This window comes from Mustela nigripes, chromosome 7, assembly GCF_022355385.1.
Source record: "Mustela nigripes isolate SB6536 chromosome 7, MUSNIG.SB6536, whole genome shotgun sequence".
NCBI lineage: Eukaryota > Metazoa > Chordata > Mammalia > Carnivora > Mustelidae > Mustela > Mustela nigripes.
The window spans coordinates 73,680,425-73,698,157 of NC_081563.1; the positions used below are offsets into that span (position 1 = coordinate 73,680,425).

At 40.5% G+C, this 17,733-nt stretch overlaps 1 protein-coding gene across 1 annotated transcript in view; it reads right to left on the bottom strand.

Moving 5' to 3' along the window:
• The window catches only part of MSH2 (mutS homolog 2), a 79,206-nt gene that overhangs the window by 35,021 nt on the left and 26,452 nt on the right, over positions 1-17,733 (bottom strand). The window contains exon 7 of the mRNA XM_059406121.1: positions 9,682-9,881. Coding sequence (XP_059262104.1) covers positions 9,682-9,881 — 200 coding nt within the window. The remainder of the gene's footprint in view (positions 1-9,681; positions 9,882-17,733) is intronic.

Below are 17,733 nucleotides of genomic sequence, written 5' to 3' on the forward strand. Positions count from 1 at the left end.
GGGCACCTGGGTGGCTCAGTGGGTTAAAGCCTCTGCCTTCGGCTCAGGTCATGATCCCGGGATTCTGGGATCGAGCCCCGAGTCGGGCTCTCTGCTCGGCAGGGAGCCTACTTCCTCCTCTCTGCCTGCCTCTCTACCTACTTGTGATCTCTATCTGTCAAATAAATAAATAAAATCTTTAAAAAGGAAAAAAAAAAAAATGAAACTTAAGACCTTAGTAGAACTTTACTCAGAATCATGTTATTTAAAGCATTAATAAAGAGGATGTATTTATCAAGTTTGTTTTTTTATTTTGGCAAGTGTGTTTCAATATACTTGGCTGCCTCTACGAGTCTGTATTATTTTATGCATTTAAAAACACTATTCTGAAGAGGGGTTCATAGGCTTTTTAGGGTCCACAGCACACAGAAAGTTAAAAACCTCAAATAGGCCTTACCTCTCTGGCCTCTATTCCTAACATGGCCCTTATTCTCTATCTCTGTGCTTGATCACTCTAGCCTTCCCTTGCTCCTTCAACAAGTCAAGCCTTAAGCACTTGCACTAGCTGGTTCCACTAGCCTCCCCCCAGATCTTAAACAACTGGCTCCTTATCATCATTCAAGCTGTGGAACTCAGGTAGCAATTCTAGAAAGACCATCTTTGACCAACAGTTCGAGTGTCTCCCTGGCCCCAGCCAAGTCACTCTATCATATCAATATTTTATACTTCCTTTACTGTACTTATCACCACTTGAAAGTCTTGTTCACTGATGTTTACGGTCTGTCTCCCCTTATCCTTCCAGTATTGCTGACCCTCCATAAAAACAGGGACATTATCTGTCACATCTACTGTTGTACCTCCTAGAACGATGCCTGAAACAAATGAACTAGCTGTTGAATGAATAACTTATTGAAGGAAGCAATCACGGGACTGGTGAAGCAATCACTGGTCATTAGTTTTGAAATACACCATGCTCACGTAGCAAGCATACCAAATATGACACAAGGAAATAACTGTTAGCTTCTTAGGTGCATCAAAATATGAAATGTCCAAGTAATCAAATAATTAAAATTTCTGTAGGAACGCCATTCACTGTCAAGCACTAAAAGATACATAAATTGCTGACAGCATACACAAAAATAAACCTGAAATGGATTAAAGACCTAACTGTGAAACATGAAACCATAAAACTCCTAGAAGAAAACACAGGCAGTAATTTCTTTGACATTGGCTGTAGCAACTTTTTTCTAGCCATATCTCCTAAGGCAAGGGAAACAAGAGAAAGTCAACTGGGACTATACCAAAATAAAAAGCTTTGAAGTGAAGAAAACCATCAACAAAACAAAATGGCGGGCACCTGGGTGGCTCAGTTGGTGAAGTGACTGCCTTCGGCTGAGGTCATGATCCTGGAATCCCAATCAAGTCCCATTATCGGCTCCCTGCTCAGCAGGGAGTCTGCTTCTTCCTCTGACCCTCCAACCCCCATGTTCTCTCATTCTCTCTCCCTCTCTCTCAAAAAAAAAAGGGGGGGGGCAACCTACTGAAGGGTGAAGATATTTGCAAATAATGTTACCGTTAAGAGGTTAATATCTAGGGCGCCTGGGTGGCTCAGTGGTTAAGCCGCTGCCTTCGGCTCAGGTCATGATCTCAGGGTCCTGGGATGGAGTCCCGCATCGGGCTCTCTGCTCAGCAGGGAGCCTGCTTCCTCCTCTCTCTCTCTCTCTGCCTGCCTCTCTGCCTACTTGTGATTTCTGTCAAATAAATAAATAAAATCTTAAAAAAAAAAAAAAAAAGAGGTTAATATCTAAAATATATAATAAGAACTTCTACAACTCAAGACCAAAAAAACAAAAACTCTGATTAAAAATGGACAGAGCAAAAAAAAAAAAAAGAGCATTTGCGACAATGTGGATGGAACTAGAGGGTATTATGCTTAGCAAAATAAGTCAATCGGAAAAAGACAACTATCATATGATCTCCCTGATATGAGGAAGTGGAGATGCAATGTGGGGGGTTTGGGGAGTAGGAAAAGAATAAATGAAACAAACAGGACTGGGAAGGAGACAAACCACAAGAGACTCTTAATCTCACAAAACAAACTGAGGGTTGCTGGGGGGAGGGGGGTCGGGAGAGGATGGTAGCGTTATGGACATGGGGGACGGTATGTGCTATGGTGAGTGCTGTGAAGTATGTAAACCTTTTGATTCACAGACCTGTACCCCTGGGGATAATAATACATTATATGTTAATAATAAAAAAAAAAAATGGGCAGACGTCAAAAGAAATGAAATCTTGCCATTTGCAACAACGCGGATGCAACTAGAGGGTATTATACTGACCGAAATAAGTCATCAGAGAAAGACAATTATCATATGATCTCTCTGATATAAGGAATTTGAGAGGCAGTACGGGGCATCGTGGGGGGTAGGGAAGGAAAAAATGAAACAAGATGGGATTGGGAGGGAGACAAACCATTAGGAGACTCTTAATCTCACAAAACAAACTGAGGGTTGCTGGGGGGAGGGGATTTGGGAGAGGGGTGTGGGGTTAGGGACATTGGGGAGGGTATGTGCTATGGTGAATGCTATGAAATGTGTAAGCCTGATGATTCACAGACCTGTACTCCTGGGGCAAATAATACATTTTATGTTAATAAAAGTAATTTTTAAAAAATGGGCAGAGGACCTAAATAGACACTTTTACAAAGAAGACATAGAAATGGCCGACCAGACACATGAAAAAATGCTCAGTATCATTAATCATCAGGGTAATGCTAATCAAAACCACAGTGAAATATCACCTTACACCCAACAAATGGCTAGAATAAATAACACAAGAAATAACAAATGTTAGTGAGGTTATGGAGGAAAAGGAACCTTTATACTCTGTTGGTGGGAATGTAAACTGGTGCAGCCACTGTGGAAAACAGTATGGAGGCTCCTCAAAAAATTAAAAACAGAAATACTACATGATCCAGTAATTCCACCACTGGATATTTTTTTACCAAAGAAAACAAAAATACTAATTTGAAAAAGATACACGTACCTCTCCATTTACGGCATTATTTACAATAACCAAGATACGGAAGCAACCTAAGTATTCACTGACAAATGAATGAGTAAAGAAGAGGTGGTGTATACACAAACATATACACACTGCTATTTGTGACAACATGGATGGACTGAGAGGGTATTATGCTAACTAAAATAAGTCAGACTGAGAAAAACAAGTATCATATGATTTCACTCATATATGGAATCTAAAAAACAAAAGAATAAACAAGCAAAAAGCAGAAAAAGACCCATAAATACTGAGAACAAACTGATGGATGCCAGAGGGGTGAAAAGTGGAGAGACGGGTAAAGGGGAGCGGGAGATACAGGCGTCCAGTTACGGAATGCGTAAGTCACAGAGACGAAATGTACAGTATAAGGAATCTAGTCAATGGTACTGTCATAGGGTTCAGGGTGAAAGACTGTGGCTCTACTTGTGAGCACAGCATAACAGCAAACAGAGTTGCTGAGTAACTATATTGTATCCTTGAAATTCGTGTTATCATTGTGTCAACTATACTGATATAAAAAAAAATTTTAAGTTAAAAAAAAAAACAACCACTATGCGACTGCTAATTTAATTAAGTTAGATGAGCAAGTAACACTGAAATCAAAACAAACTATAGTCTAGTTCTGGAGAGCAGAAAGAAGTGCCTCCTTAGCCATGCCCCACTGACACTAACCTCAGAGTCGAGGCCTGGCACTAGTCACAAGTTTGCTACATCAGAATGTTCAAATAGTCCATGACTACAAAAATCAACCTGAAGTCTAAATTAATTACACAGTTGGCATTAACATTATATTCTATTAAATATTTTGGTAAATGGTAATAAAAAGACATCAGTTTCAATTAACAAAGATTTAAACATATATTCTATGCCTATATTTCCTTGACTAATTTTACATAAATTCTTTGTATTACTAATTTCAATCTTGATGTTTGACTAAGCACTATTAAACTTCACCTGACCCCTTTAATGTATTTATGATATGTATTTAAAAGTCCAGGTCAGGGGCACCTGGGAGGCTCAGTCAGTGAGGTGTCTGCCTTCGGCTCGTCACGGTCCTTGAGTCCTGGGATTGAGCCCCATATCAGGCTCCCTGCTCAGCGGGGAGTCTCCTTCTCCCCTTCCCCCTGCTCATGCTCATGCTCACTCTCTCTCAAATAAATAAATAAAATCTTTTTAAAAAATTAAAATAAAATAAAATAAAGTCCAGGTAAGTGGAAAAGATGAGGGTAAGATACTCCTAATGAAAGTTTAAGTGTTCACACAAATAGGAGGCTGGAGCCAACAAATTCCCAAATTAAACGAAGAAGCAAGAGAAGTAGAAGTGCAGGTGAATCATGGTAAAATGGCTAAGTAATTAAATCACTCTGAATGATGACCCTGGGCACAAGGCCATCTCTGCTCTTCTTTCCCTGTTGTCAGCCACTTTGCATTATGGGCCTCTTGTGCTTCCTCATGGCCCCTGCCACTTACTTCACTCATCCTCTCGTCTGTTTCTCCAGCCACATCATCCCTTTTGTTAAGCACAGCCAGTTGTCTCAGTTCCCCCACTTGCAAGTAATACTTTCTCTGACACCACCCCTCATTTTCCTTTATTACTATTGTCATTTTGACAAAATAGTACTTTTCTTTCCTACAATGATTTTTTCTTTGGATTCCACTGATATTTGAGTATCATTTTACACTTGTGCTAGCAATCCCTGTGAGGTAATAGAAAACATACTCATCACACAGGCACAGAACTCCTATAAACCCTTATAATTTCCCAAGTATTAAGAATACTAGGAGCATCTCTTATTCAAAAAGGGTGATTTCTAGCGGCTCCTGCCTGGCTATGTCAGTAAAGCATGCAACTCTTGATCACAGGGCTATGAATTTGAACCCAACACTGGGGCAGAGTTTACCTAAAATAAAAGGGTTGACTTCTAGAACTTTTGCTCTACCCCTTCATTCTCCAGGGACAGGAGAGGGAATAGAAATGGAGTTAGCAATTGAGCATGCCTGAGGAAGCGCCATAAAATCTCAGTTAACAGGGAGTTCAGAGAGGTTCCAAGTTGAGTAAACACAACCCAAACCAAGGACAGTATCTCCTGCCCCTCCCAGACCTGGTCCTGTGTATCTCTTCATCTGGCTGTTCATCTGTATCCTTTAATGAAACTGGTGAATTTGTTTCCCTGACTTCTGTGAGCTGCTCTAGCAAATTAATCAAATCCAAGGAGTAGGTATCAGAGGAACCTTCGATCTATAGCCAGCTGGGTCAAAAGAACAGGTGACAACCCCATTTGTAACAGGTAACTTGTGGAACTATGCCCTTAACCTGTGGGATGTGGTGCGATCTCCAGGTAGATAACGTCAGAGCTAAGTGACATTGCAGGATACCCAGCTGGTGTCTCAAAACATTGGGATGGAGGGAAAAGTTCCACACACCTAGAGATCGAAGCGCAGGGCTCTGTGTGACGACAAAGGAGAGACACAGGAGAAAGACTTACAGGAGGAAAAGACAGGAATAAACGGAGTTTTCCTTTACTGTCCCAACTTCATAAGATCATTTTTACTTTCTCTCACCCATCACTTACAGCAATTTTTAAATTCTTTTTCTTCTGGTATATATTCTCGGACCAATAGACTGCATCTTGGACTGTATCTCTGTCCTTCTATCCAAATGATCTTACACCCAGATCCCACTAAACACTTCCAACAAGATACACTAACCACTAAAACATACTAACTAACCACCACAATGAAAAGCAAATAGTGCTTGTGAGTGTATAAAGAAATTTTTGTATTAATCTTATGACTGGAGGGGCACCTGGGTGGCTCAGTCAGATAAGCATCTGACTTTGGCTCAGGTCATGATCCCAGGATCCTGGGATGGAGCCCCACATCAGGCTCCCTACTCGGCAGGGAGTCTGTTTCTTCCTCTTGAGCTGCCTACTGCTACCCCTCCTTGTGCTCTTGTATCAAATGGATGAATAAAATCTCAAAAAACAAACAAACAAAACAACCCTGTGACTAGAACTGTAAATGAGCACAACCTTCTTGGTAAAGTAATTTGTCAGTAAATAATTACTTGCTGTTAAAATTCAGACCAGACCCCTCTGGTCCTACAGGTCAGAGGAAGCAATTACTGTGTTCTGAACTGAAAGAGAAGAAATGATACAATCAGATGGGAAATGTTACTATGGGTTCACTGAGTAGGATGCACAAACCATAGGAGGAAAAGGAGCAAATATGAGTTTTTTAAGAAGCAATTAAACAGAAACATGATTAATTGGATATGGGAAGAGGATAAGTTATGCACCTCAATGTGATGGCTATTAGAATAAAATTTATCAATAAAATAATCTAGATATTTAGAGTTGTTTTAAGCACTATCAGGTTTCCTTAAATGCACAACACCATTATTTTACGTTTTGCCTCAACGTTTTAATTTTAAAAGCTACAAGGAATAATAGAAGTCAAGTATACATTTCAAAAAACTATTTCTTACAGGAGAAATATGATTCAGAGTAGAGTTTCTAGCACTCAATACAAGTCAGCTTTCTAGACTGTTGCTGCCCCCTGCTGTCTCTGAACTTACTTTTATTTTTTTCAGGAATAATGTTAAAATAACTTTAAACCTAGACTTAAATAAAAGCCAAAAACAAAGCAGGAGAACATACTCAACTTCTAGCAATATACTAATATACTAAAAAGGAGTGCACATGGGGATGGGCTTGGGCAGAGGGACACAATCTCAAATAGGCTCCATACACAGCACTTCATAGATGGCTCAGTTTGATCTCATGACCCTGTCTGAGATCATGACCTAAGCCAAAAACCAAGAGTTGGACACTTAACCCACTGAGCCACCCAAATGCCCATAGAAAGAATTTTCTCATATTATGATTCTACTTTTAAGGACAATGCATGAGCACCTGGGTGGTTCAGTGCGTTAAGCATCTGCCTTCCGCTCAGGTCATGATCTCAGTGTCCTGGGACTGAGTCCCCCATCAGGCTCCCTGCCCGGCAGGGAGTCTACTTCTCCTTCTCCCTCTGCCCCTCCCTGTTGCTTGTGCCTCTCTCTCTCTCTCTTAAATAAATAATAAATAAAAAGTCTTTAAGGACAGTGCATTTGGTTTATTTTCCCCAGAAGTTAGCCTCAGTTTTGGCTTTCTCCATGCAATCAATCAGTAGGCTTAAAGAGCTACACGGAGCTCAGCAAATGCCATGCCTGCCTTTTTTTTTTTTTTTTTTTTTTTTTTTTGCACCGAACATGTGGCTCAAACTCCCAACCCTGAAATCAAGAGTCGCACGCTCCACTGACTGTGCCAGCCAGGAGGCTCCATTTTGTTGTTTCTAAGAAAAATTCAGATTAGTTAGGTTCCCAATGACTAGGGTACACCTGGGGTCGCCAATATTTCTTTCTTTTTTTTTAAGATTTGTATTTATTTCACAGAGAGATAAGGTGAGCAAGAGAGAGAGAAAGAGAGAGAGAGAGAGAGAAAGCACAGAAGGGGAGGGGCAGAAGCAGACTCCCCACTGAGCAGGGAGCCCCCTACAAGGGGCTTCATCCCAGAATCATGGGATCACCACCCAAGCCGAAGGCAGACACTTAACTGACTGAGCCGCCCAGGTGCCCCATCCAAAGTTTCTTATAGAATGAAAAGCGGGGTGCCTGGGTGGCTTAGTCGGTTAAGCATCGGCCTTCAGTTCAGGTCATGATCCCAGGGTGCTGGGATTAAGTCCCATAGGAGGCTCCCTGCTCAGTAGGGAGCCTGTTTCTCCCTCTCCCTGCCACTCCCCCGACTTGTACTCTCTCTCATAAAGAGGCAAATAAAATCATTTAAAAAAGAGAGAGAGAGAGAGAAAAACATAGCTCTTAGCATCACAACACCTGGAACAGTCTTCCTTTTCTAATATTCTCTAGGCTGGGTGACTTCAAATATCATAAAGCACACATCAGTTGCCAAACTGATAATGTGATGCTTTTGATTTAGATAAATGATATGTTCTCTTACAGGTATATAAGTGTACCCCCCAAAGTAGGAAATCATTGACCCGTTGCAAAACTCTCAAGTACACTGAGCCACCCACACATTTGCAGGAGGACAGTCAAGCTACTCTTAAGCTCAATTCCCAGCTTCTGTGCTTATTTCAGGGAATGAGAAAGATTCCCCAAAGGATGTGCACAGCAGTATATTTTATCCTTTCTCTTGGGAGGAGAGGAGTTTTACAAATGCTTTTGAATATCTGATGAAAGCTACAGATCTCTTCCCAGAAAAAAATACACATATGCAAAGTGTGTTCAAAACAGCTGATATACAAGGATAAGAGTGAATTAATTGTTTAATAAGCCTATCGCCATGGAAATCCGATTACTATAGCCTTGCTACCGGTCACTCCCCTTGGGTTCCCAGTTGATCCTGCTGGAATGGAGCCAGAGCACATGGAATCAGAAAAGGACCAGAGTAGAAGATCTTCTTTTATTGGATAAGGAAACTGAAGCACAGGGAGGGTAAATGGCAGCCTAAGCCACACTAAAGAAATGTGGGCATAGGGTAAGACCCATTTTCTTTAATTCCACTTTGGTGGAACAAAATGCAAGGGCTTTTAAGTGTCATCAGTCTAAAGAGGAGCCTTGGCTACTAGAATGGGAATACTCTTTATACACTGGTACTTAAGGTAAGTGCTTAAGGCATCTTTCATGCTTTGCTAGATAATTAAGTGAAAAGGCTACCCATAAAATTAAAATTAAATCTATGCTTATTTATATCCTGTGATCACAGAGTTGAGTTTTTTAAGTCTGTCTGCAGAAAAAGCTTTCTCACAATACTGAAAGGTTTAACAGTTCTAAGGGTTGGTGATTTTTAAGTCTGAAACTTAAAATGCTTTATGTATTAGACATATAATTTCATGTAACTTTCTGCAACAAGTAATTTAGTACTTACGTTCACAAAGTTAAAAACAACGCTTGTAAGAGAAAGCTGGTTTTACCCACCAATACCATATTGATTGACTACTGTGTGACTTTTCATATTTTACTCTGGTAACTTCACTTTGATGTCAACCGTTAGATCACCAAAACCCTGTCTCAGGGCACCTGGGTGGCTAGGCTGGTTAAGCAGCTGCCTTCAAGTGTGGGCTGTGATCTCAAAGTCCTAGGCTCGAGCCCTACATGGCCTCCTTGCTCAGCAGAGACCCTGCTTCTTCCTCTCCTCCCTGCTTATATGCTCTCTATTGCTCTCTCCCTCTCTCTCAAATAAAATCTTGGGAAAAAAAAAAAAAAGGGAAGAACAATAGGAGCTAGTGCCCCCAGACCTCCCTGGCCCACTGCTGTGAGACTTTGGCTGTGATGCATTATACTTCCTCTGGTGTTGCTGCTAGACTGTACCTTTCTCCTTTCATAAACTATAGATTTAAGAGCAATGTTGTTTTGGGTCCTGAGAGTCTTTAGCAACTGAACCCTGTTCAACTGCCACTGCTAATGCAATAAATCTAGTTACCCCAATATTCACTACTAAAAAGCAAAAATGCAATGTTGTCTTATGATTCCAACTTCTGCAACATAGCTATAGGTCAATACAAACCCAACTTTAGAAGGACAGCACATTTGCTAAGTATATTGAGAGTGAAGGAAAACAAAAACAAAATCATTGTTACCTTCATATTTTTCCAGAGCCCGGATAACGTTAGGGAGTTGATTTATACCCTGATACAGTCGGTAACAATCTTGTAAGTTTGCTGCTTGTCTCTGAAATTTCTTGGCAAGTCGGTTAAGATCTGGGAATCGACGAAGTAAATCTTCTTGTAAACTCTGCCTCAATTCTGCATCTTCTACAAAAGCCTCCACTAAATTCAGTCTGAAATAAATTGCACTGGAATTAATCTTAAATATTTCAGTGTAATATTAACATCTGTCTACTAGGTACATAAGAATCAACAAAATGAACTAAAAAATTCCACGCAGGAAGCCTGAATCTATCCTGAGATCTAAGCTTCTTAGAGAGGATGAAAAGCTCCAAATACTGTGATGAAAGCAGTTTCTGATCAGTTAATAACCAAACTAACATTAAATAATATCAGAAGATACTAATACATACCCAATTTCATTTGCCTTTCATCAAATTGCCTTTTCTTAAACCAAAGAATTTTATTATTGAGACACTGTTGTTACTGACACATTAGTGCACATGTAAACAATGATCTTCAATAAAACAATTACAATTCAAGAATGTTGCCAAATCTAATACTTATTCTATCAGAAGGTCTTATAAATTTTCAGAATGCATTCTAAAATTACCTTATGACAGTACAAAGCCAAAAATTTCTAATTAAAAAACTGAAATAAGTTTATTGCTTCCCTAAAGTCAATATATAAAATCTTGGCCTGTTCTAAGACCTATAAAGTATGCAGCTCATATTGTCTTTTTGCATTTAATTGGAATCCACAGCTTTCCATTTTCTTACTTGTATCTCACAGCAAGAAATGTTTTGGGGTGGGGAGAATGCAGGGAAAAAAAATGTTTTTACATCATGACAGCACATGCATGTAGATATTGTAGGAGGCATAATACAACACCTCAAAACTTGCCACTTTAGAGCTGAGGTGACAACAATTAAGCAGCAAAAAGAAAAAGCCCTCTGCCTTTTCCCTGTTTGCCCAAAAGCAGGATATAAACTTACAGATGTCCGCTCCCTTCTCTCTTTACCAGAAAGGACAAAAATTAATCACAACTCTGAACCCTTATCAGCCTGGAAATGGTACCAGAGGAATCTACACAACAAATTTTAGCTTTTAGCTACCATTAGCTCCCCAAAATTTGCAGCCCTAGGAACTCAAAATCCTTGTCCTTTGTCTTGTCTCTGAAAATTTATTGATCCTTTGCTAAGATGCTATATATGCCCAAATTCTTCTCATCAACCCTGGAGTTACTCATCTCTGAGTGCTCCCATGTATAAGCATAAACTTCAGTTTGTTTTTCTCTTACTGTCTTTTGTCAGTCTCTAATTCACAGGGTCCCAGCCAGAGAACCTGAGGGTAGTAGGAAAAAAGAGATTTTCCTTCCCTACAATATATAACTAAAATAGGCTTCACAAATAATACTTATTACTCTTACTATAAGTAATGTACTGTTATTTGTCTTTTTTTTTTTAAGATTTTATTTATTTATTTGACAGACAGAGATCACAAGTAAGCAGAGAGGCAGGCAGAGAGAGAAGGGGAAGCAGGCTCCCTGCTGAGCAGAGAGCCTGATATGGGGCTCGATCCCAGGACCATGGGACATGACCAGAGCCGAAGGCAGAGGCTTTAACCCACTGAGCTACCCAAGCGCCCCTGTACTGTTATTTTTCTCACATATTTAACTTATCAAAAAAATGCTAGTTTTCACCCACTAGACTAATTTCATAACCTACTACTGGGTCACAACTCTCAGTGTGAAAAGCTACACTGTATATGTTATAAGGCAGTAACACAAACACATACACACATTAACTGCAAAGTAAGTTTTAGTAATCAAAGGTAGGGTGGGGGTGCCTGGCTGTTTCAGTTGGTACAGCATTCAACTCTTGATCTTGGGGTCATGAGTTTGAGCCACACCTTGGATATGGAACCTACTTTAAAAAAAAAAAAAAAGGGCAAGGAAAATCACCATGAGCATAGCAAATGGTCTTAGGTTCAGAAGGCTATGTATGAACAACCATTTCCTTATATCTGTAAACTAGAAGAGCAGTAAATTAACCCTTAAATCACACAAGGAAAGGAATCGGCTTTCTAAGTTTCTCAACTGTTTACTGACCTCTCCATCAGCATTTACAACTCCTCCATCACCAAAATGTTAACCCAGCATATTATAGGAGGGGAAAACTATGCTGCCCCCACCAAGTAATCACATAGACAAGATTTCTGAACCTCAAAAATACTGACATTTAGGTTAAACAATTCCAAGCTCTTTAACAGTTTCTCCGAATTCTACATGACAACCTGGTGACAACCCAAAATGTCTCCAGGCACTGCCACATGTCCCCTTACCCCAGGTTGAGAACCAAAGCTTCAAGGAACTTGAATAAAAATCCACTTTTTAAAAGATGGAAAGAGAAAAGTAACTAAAATTCTATAGAAATGTCAAGATTAAAAAAAAGAAATGTCAAGATAATTTCTGGGCAGCTGGCAGCAGATATAAGCACCGTGGCAAATGTCAAATTAGAGGGGAGAAATCTGCTACCAAGCTGGTATTATAATGTGTACCAGCTCCTGGGGCTACGAAGAAACATCTAGAACACTTCAGGCACTGACTGCTCCAGAAAACACTCCCATGGCTTGTACTGTAGATTTAAACAACAAAACAGAACTTGAGCAGACAGATGCAGTCAAGTCCCATAACCCAATAAAGCAAATTCGAGGGTTCCTACCTAAGCCTCTGGCTCTAACTGAGCATCTCTAAGTCTGATTCAAGATCACCAGCATGGAAGTCACTTGGGGGTAGATAATACAATATTCCTGGAGGTGAAATTTCTACAAGCTCCTCAGGCACCAACAGTTTGATAAAATCTGAGTCCTAACAATCACAAGAAATCCTTGAGTTCTCACGAGGAAGTGGGGAAAGTGACATAATGGGTTGAGGAAAGGATGAAAGAATCCTGATGGTTGGCTGACCAACCCCTGATCTTTCTTTTTTTTCCCCTTCTTTTCCTACAATTTCCATATCCTTAAGCCACTCCCAGGTAAATTTAAGAATCCACAGAGAAGAATCTTCCAGGGGAAGTGGTGGGGTTATGGACATTGGGGAGGGTGTGTGCTATGGTGGGTGCTGTGAAATGTGTAGACCTGGAAATTCACAGACATGTACCCCTGGGGAAAAAATACATTATATGTTTATTTAAAAAAATTTAAAAGTGAATTTAAAAAAAAAAATAGAATCTTCCAGGGGTCCTTGGGTGGCTCAGTCGGTTAGGTGTATAACCCATGGTTTCAGTTCAGGTCATGATCTCAGCATCGTAGGACTGAGCCCCTCATGGGGCTCCACACTCAGCAGGGAGTCTGCTTGAGGTTCTCTCTCTCCCTCTGCCCCTCCCTAACCTCCACTTATACTTGTGCTAATAAATAAATCTTTAAAAAAAAAAAAGGAATCTTTGCATGCTTCTTCCCTATTTCAACTATTTTATAACTGTTTCCTCTCAAACTGACCAGGGAATAGGTCCTAAGTCATCAACACCATCTTTCAGCCCTGTAATCCACCAAAATGACCAACACAAAGAGAGAGGGACACACACTATATTCTCTAGGCCTTTGGATAACATGTGGTCCTTTGGCCACAGACAGGCACATCTACAAGCAAGATGATGAATGACACTGTATAGACGTCAGGGGAATGGCGGGGTTCGAAAGTTAACACCCCACAAATATTACCATGACAAAACTCGAAGAGTCTACAGTGTTATTCAGCATGCTGTTAGCATTGTTGCAAACAAGTTAAGGGAAAGATTCTTGCCAAGAGAATTAGCATACGTACTGAGTATATTAAGCACTTGGTTTCCCAAACCTGTGAAGGAGAATCATCAGAGAAAAAGGAAGCCGAGAGAGAGGTACCAGGGTCCAAATGACATACCAGCCTGCTCCACGCAGAAAAGCACACTTTTTAAGCACAAACAGAAAAGAGCCCAAGCTGCTGGAACCCATTCCCTATGAATTCATGGCATGATAGACATATTAAAAAAAAAAGAAAGAAAAAAAGACCTCTGGAATGTAAAACTGTTTCTCTTACTTAAGTAGAAGTGTCACGTCCCCTTCCCCAAAGAAATACTTAAAGCAAACTCTGTGTTCTTAAAAAATAATCAATACCATTCAAAAGCATACAGTTCCAGTAGAACTGTTGGAAGTAAGACAGCAAGGGAATAAAACAGCTTCTAAAACATACAGTATAAGGCAATCTACACAGCCCCTCAATCTTTGGTCCAGGTATCATTAAAAGCTCAATTTTTAGGGGCGCCTGGGTGGCTCAGTGGGTTAAGCCACTGCCTTAGGCTCAGGTCATGATCTCGGGGTCCTGGGATCAAGTCCCGCATCGGGCTCTCTGCTCAGCAGGGAGCCTGCTTCCCCACCCCCTCTCTCTCTGCCTGCCTCTCCATCTACTTGTGATTTCTCTCTGTCAAATAAATAAATAAAATCTTTAAAAAAAAAAAAAAACTCAATTTTTTAAAAAAGCTCAATAAATTGCTAGTTTCACAAGACTATTCAGTATGCCATTTCAGAAATAATTACAGTGTCAGTTTATGTACTGGCTAGTAAGTTTTTAAAAAGGACTACTCTGCTGTTTCTATAATGCCACTCTTAAATCAGAATCTGAGAAGCTCCAAAGTTGCTGCTGGCATAACACAATATACCTGTCAATCCTACTCAATAAAATTACTCAGCTGTACAAAATTTGACACAATGGTTTGCAAACTGACTAGAATAAGAAATTTTTAGGGGTCAATTCATCTCTAAAATTCAAACAGAATAGGGGCGCCTGGGTGGCTCAGTGGGTTAAAGCCTCTGCCTTCGGCTCAGGTCATGATCCCAGGGTCCTGGGATCAAGCCCCATGTTGGGCTCTCTGCTCAGCGGGGAGCCTGCTTCCTCCTCTCTGCCTGCCTCTCTGCCTGCTTATGATCTCTGTCTGTCAAATATATAAATAAAATCTTTAAAAATAAAATAAAATTCAAACAGAATAAATCAAGAAAGTTCTGGTACTCTAAAAAACCCACATTCTGGTCCTTTCTTAGAGGGATGCCTGGGTGGCTTGGTCAGTTAAGCGTCTGACTCTTGTTTTTCAGCTCAGGTCATGATTTCATAGGTTGTGGGGCTCTGTGCTCAGCGTGGGATCTGCTTGACAGATTCTCTCCCTTTGCCCCTCCCCTGACCCATGACACTCTCTAATAATTAAAAAAAAAAATTTTTTTCAAAACTAGCATTTCTGATCTCCTTACTTGTAAGAATAGCTGACTAGAGTTGCACAACAGCATATTTATATGGCTGAGAACAAATGTGGTCCTTAAAAGACTACATCATAAATTTCTGAGTCTCTTACCTGTTCTTGCATGTCTGATGTGTTTTCTGCTAGGCCTGAGAAGATTAAAAGAAAAAGAGCATAGCAAGATATAAAGAGAGGAACATGCTTTTAAGAATTATTCAATCTAGTTGGAGAAGGACATGCTCCATCTTACAGTTCAGGCTGATTAACAAGTGAGATACAAAATGTAATGAAATGCGCTATGGGTAAGAAATCAAGGATTCCTATGGGAGTGAGAAAACTTCACTTTGGGGCATTTTATTGGCCTATATTTTGAACAGTTGGGATTTAGAGAGATAGGACTTGGGGGGACTACTTGGGATAGGAGGCCACAGCAGTGAGAAAAGTAAAACAGGATGCACTGGAAAACTGAAGCAGAGAAAGAACAGGAAAAAACTATGTCCAAAGGTAAAATGAAGGGGGCGCCTGGGTGGCTCAGTCGGTTAAGCGGCTGCCTTCGGGCTAGGTCACGATCCCAGGGTCCTGAGATCAAGCCCTGCTTTGGGCTCCCTGCTCAACCAGAAGCCTGCTTCTCCCTCTCCCACTCCCGCTCCCGCTCCCCCTGCTTGTGTTCCCTCTCTTGCTGTGTCTCTGTCAAATAAATAAATAAATCTTAAAAAAAAAAAAAAAGCTAGCATGCTCTCTACTTAAAAAAAAAAAAGGTAAAATGAAAAGGTGGCTTTGGAAAGGAAAAAGCACTGTTTCTTCTTCTGACAAAGAGCCAGGGAGTAAGACTGAAAAGACAGATACATTTTGAGATTATAAGGATTAAGAAGGAAATGATCTGCTTAGAGGCAGAAGTAAACTGAAGGTTTTCCAGAAAAGTGAAAAATTTTGGATTCGGCACTATAATTTGTCATGTAAAAAAATAAGAGGAGACACACTCTGGGCCTGGGGCAGAAAAGGGGACCACAGGTGGAACCGATGCCACCTTGCAGCACTTGGAGGACACAAGGAAGAATCCATCATCGGACGCCTGTCCATCACAAGGACTTAATCTAGGCTCCCATGGGTCCCCTCATGAGCATGCTGGGGTGATTCTAGCCTGACAAGCAGCTAAGCTAACCTCAGATAATGGGAAAAGTCTGATCCAGAAACATGACAGCATCCTAAGGGCAGTACACAAAATGTTCTTCTGACATCTCATATCAGTTCTCCAGCAGACCGGTCACAGGGGCTCCATCCTACTGATGTTAATTATCTTATAGAACTATTACAATTCCAGTAGTTAGGCCATTTCTTTAGTGTGCACTGAGCCCTTTCCTATTAATTCTAGAATAAGCTGCTTTTTTATCCTCGATGAACTGACTTATCAAAACGTTAGTAAGAAAGGATCATGTTTTAAAGCAGCAGGTCCAGATTTAATAAATCTGGTCAGAGGAAAGGAAAAAAAAGAGCCAGGTAGCAATGAAAGTCAGCAACTCTTAACTGAGAAAGACAGCTAAGGAGAAAGGCCAGGTATGACAAAGGACTAATGGAGCACAAGAAATTCTATGGTCCTTATGAAAGCACTGGAAAAGCAGCTGCCTTGTGGCACATGCCAGACAGGAAAGAAAATGAACTTCAAAGTGCCAAGCAGATCAGCCCAGGACCAGAATAAAGGGTTGCCACTGAACTTGATTTAGAAGCAGAGAAAATAATGGTGGGGAAGCAGTGGCATTCAAGCCTTCCTGTTCTTCCTCAATTACAGCAACACTTCACTTTTATAAAGAAATATACTCACTGTATTACGCCCAGACCACTATCTCTACAAAATATGGACCATTAACTAAAGATATGCTTGCACAAGGGCACCTGGGTGGCTCAGCCAGTTAAGCAGCTGCCTTTGGCTCAGGTCATGACCTAAGACCCTGGGACCGAGCCCCACATCAGGTTCCCTGCTCAGCGAGTAGCCTGCTTATCCCTCTTCCACTCCCTGTTTGTGTTCCCTCTCTCACGGTCTCTGTCAAGTAAATAAATAAAATCTTCAAAAAAAAAAAAAAGTCTTAAAAAAAAAAAAAAAAAGAGATCCTTGCACAAAAAAATAATATAACCTAGGTATAGGTACCCTAAGAGTACACCACTGCCTCAAAACCATGATATTCTATCATATAAGCACCACCACTATTTATCTAAATTTACAGGAGCCATACTTTTATTTAGAGACTTATGTTTCTATTAAATCTGCTATATGAGGGGTGCCTGGGTGGCTCAGTCAGTTAAGTGTCCAACTCTTGATTTCAGCTCAGGTCATGATCTCAGGGTCAGGAGACTGAACTCCAAGTTGGGCTCCATTCTCAGTGCAGAGTGTGCTTGAGATTCTCTCTCCCTCTGCTTGTACTGTCTAAAATAAATGAATAAAATCTAAAAAAAAAAAAAAAAAAAAAAAAGGCCGCTACATTAATTGTATTAAATTTTATATAAACACAGGGGTGCCTGGATGTCTCAGTTCGTTAAGCATCCAATTCCTGGTTTTGGCTCAGGTTATGATCTCATGGGTCATGGTATCAAGCCCCATGCTGGCTCTGTGTTCAGTGTGGGGTCTGTTGGGCGATTCTCTCTCCTCCCTCTGCCCCGCTCCCAAGCATGTCCACTCTCTCTAAAACCAATAAAATCTTTAAAAACAATTTTTATACAAAAAGAAGTAATTCAATTGTAAACTACAAGACACTAAGAATACCAAAT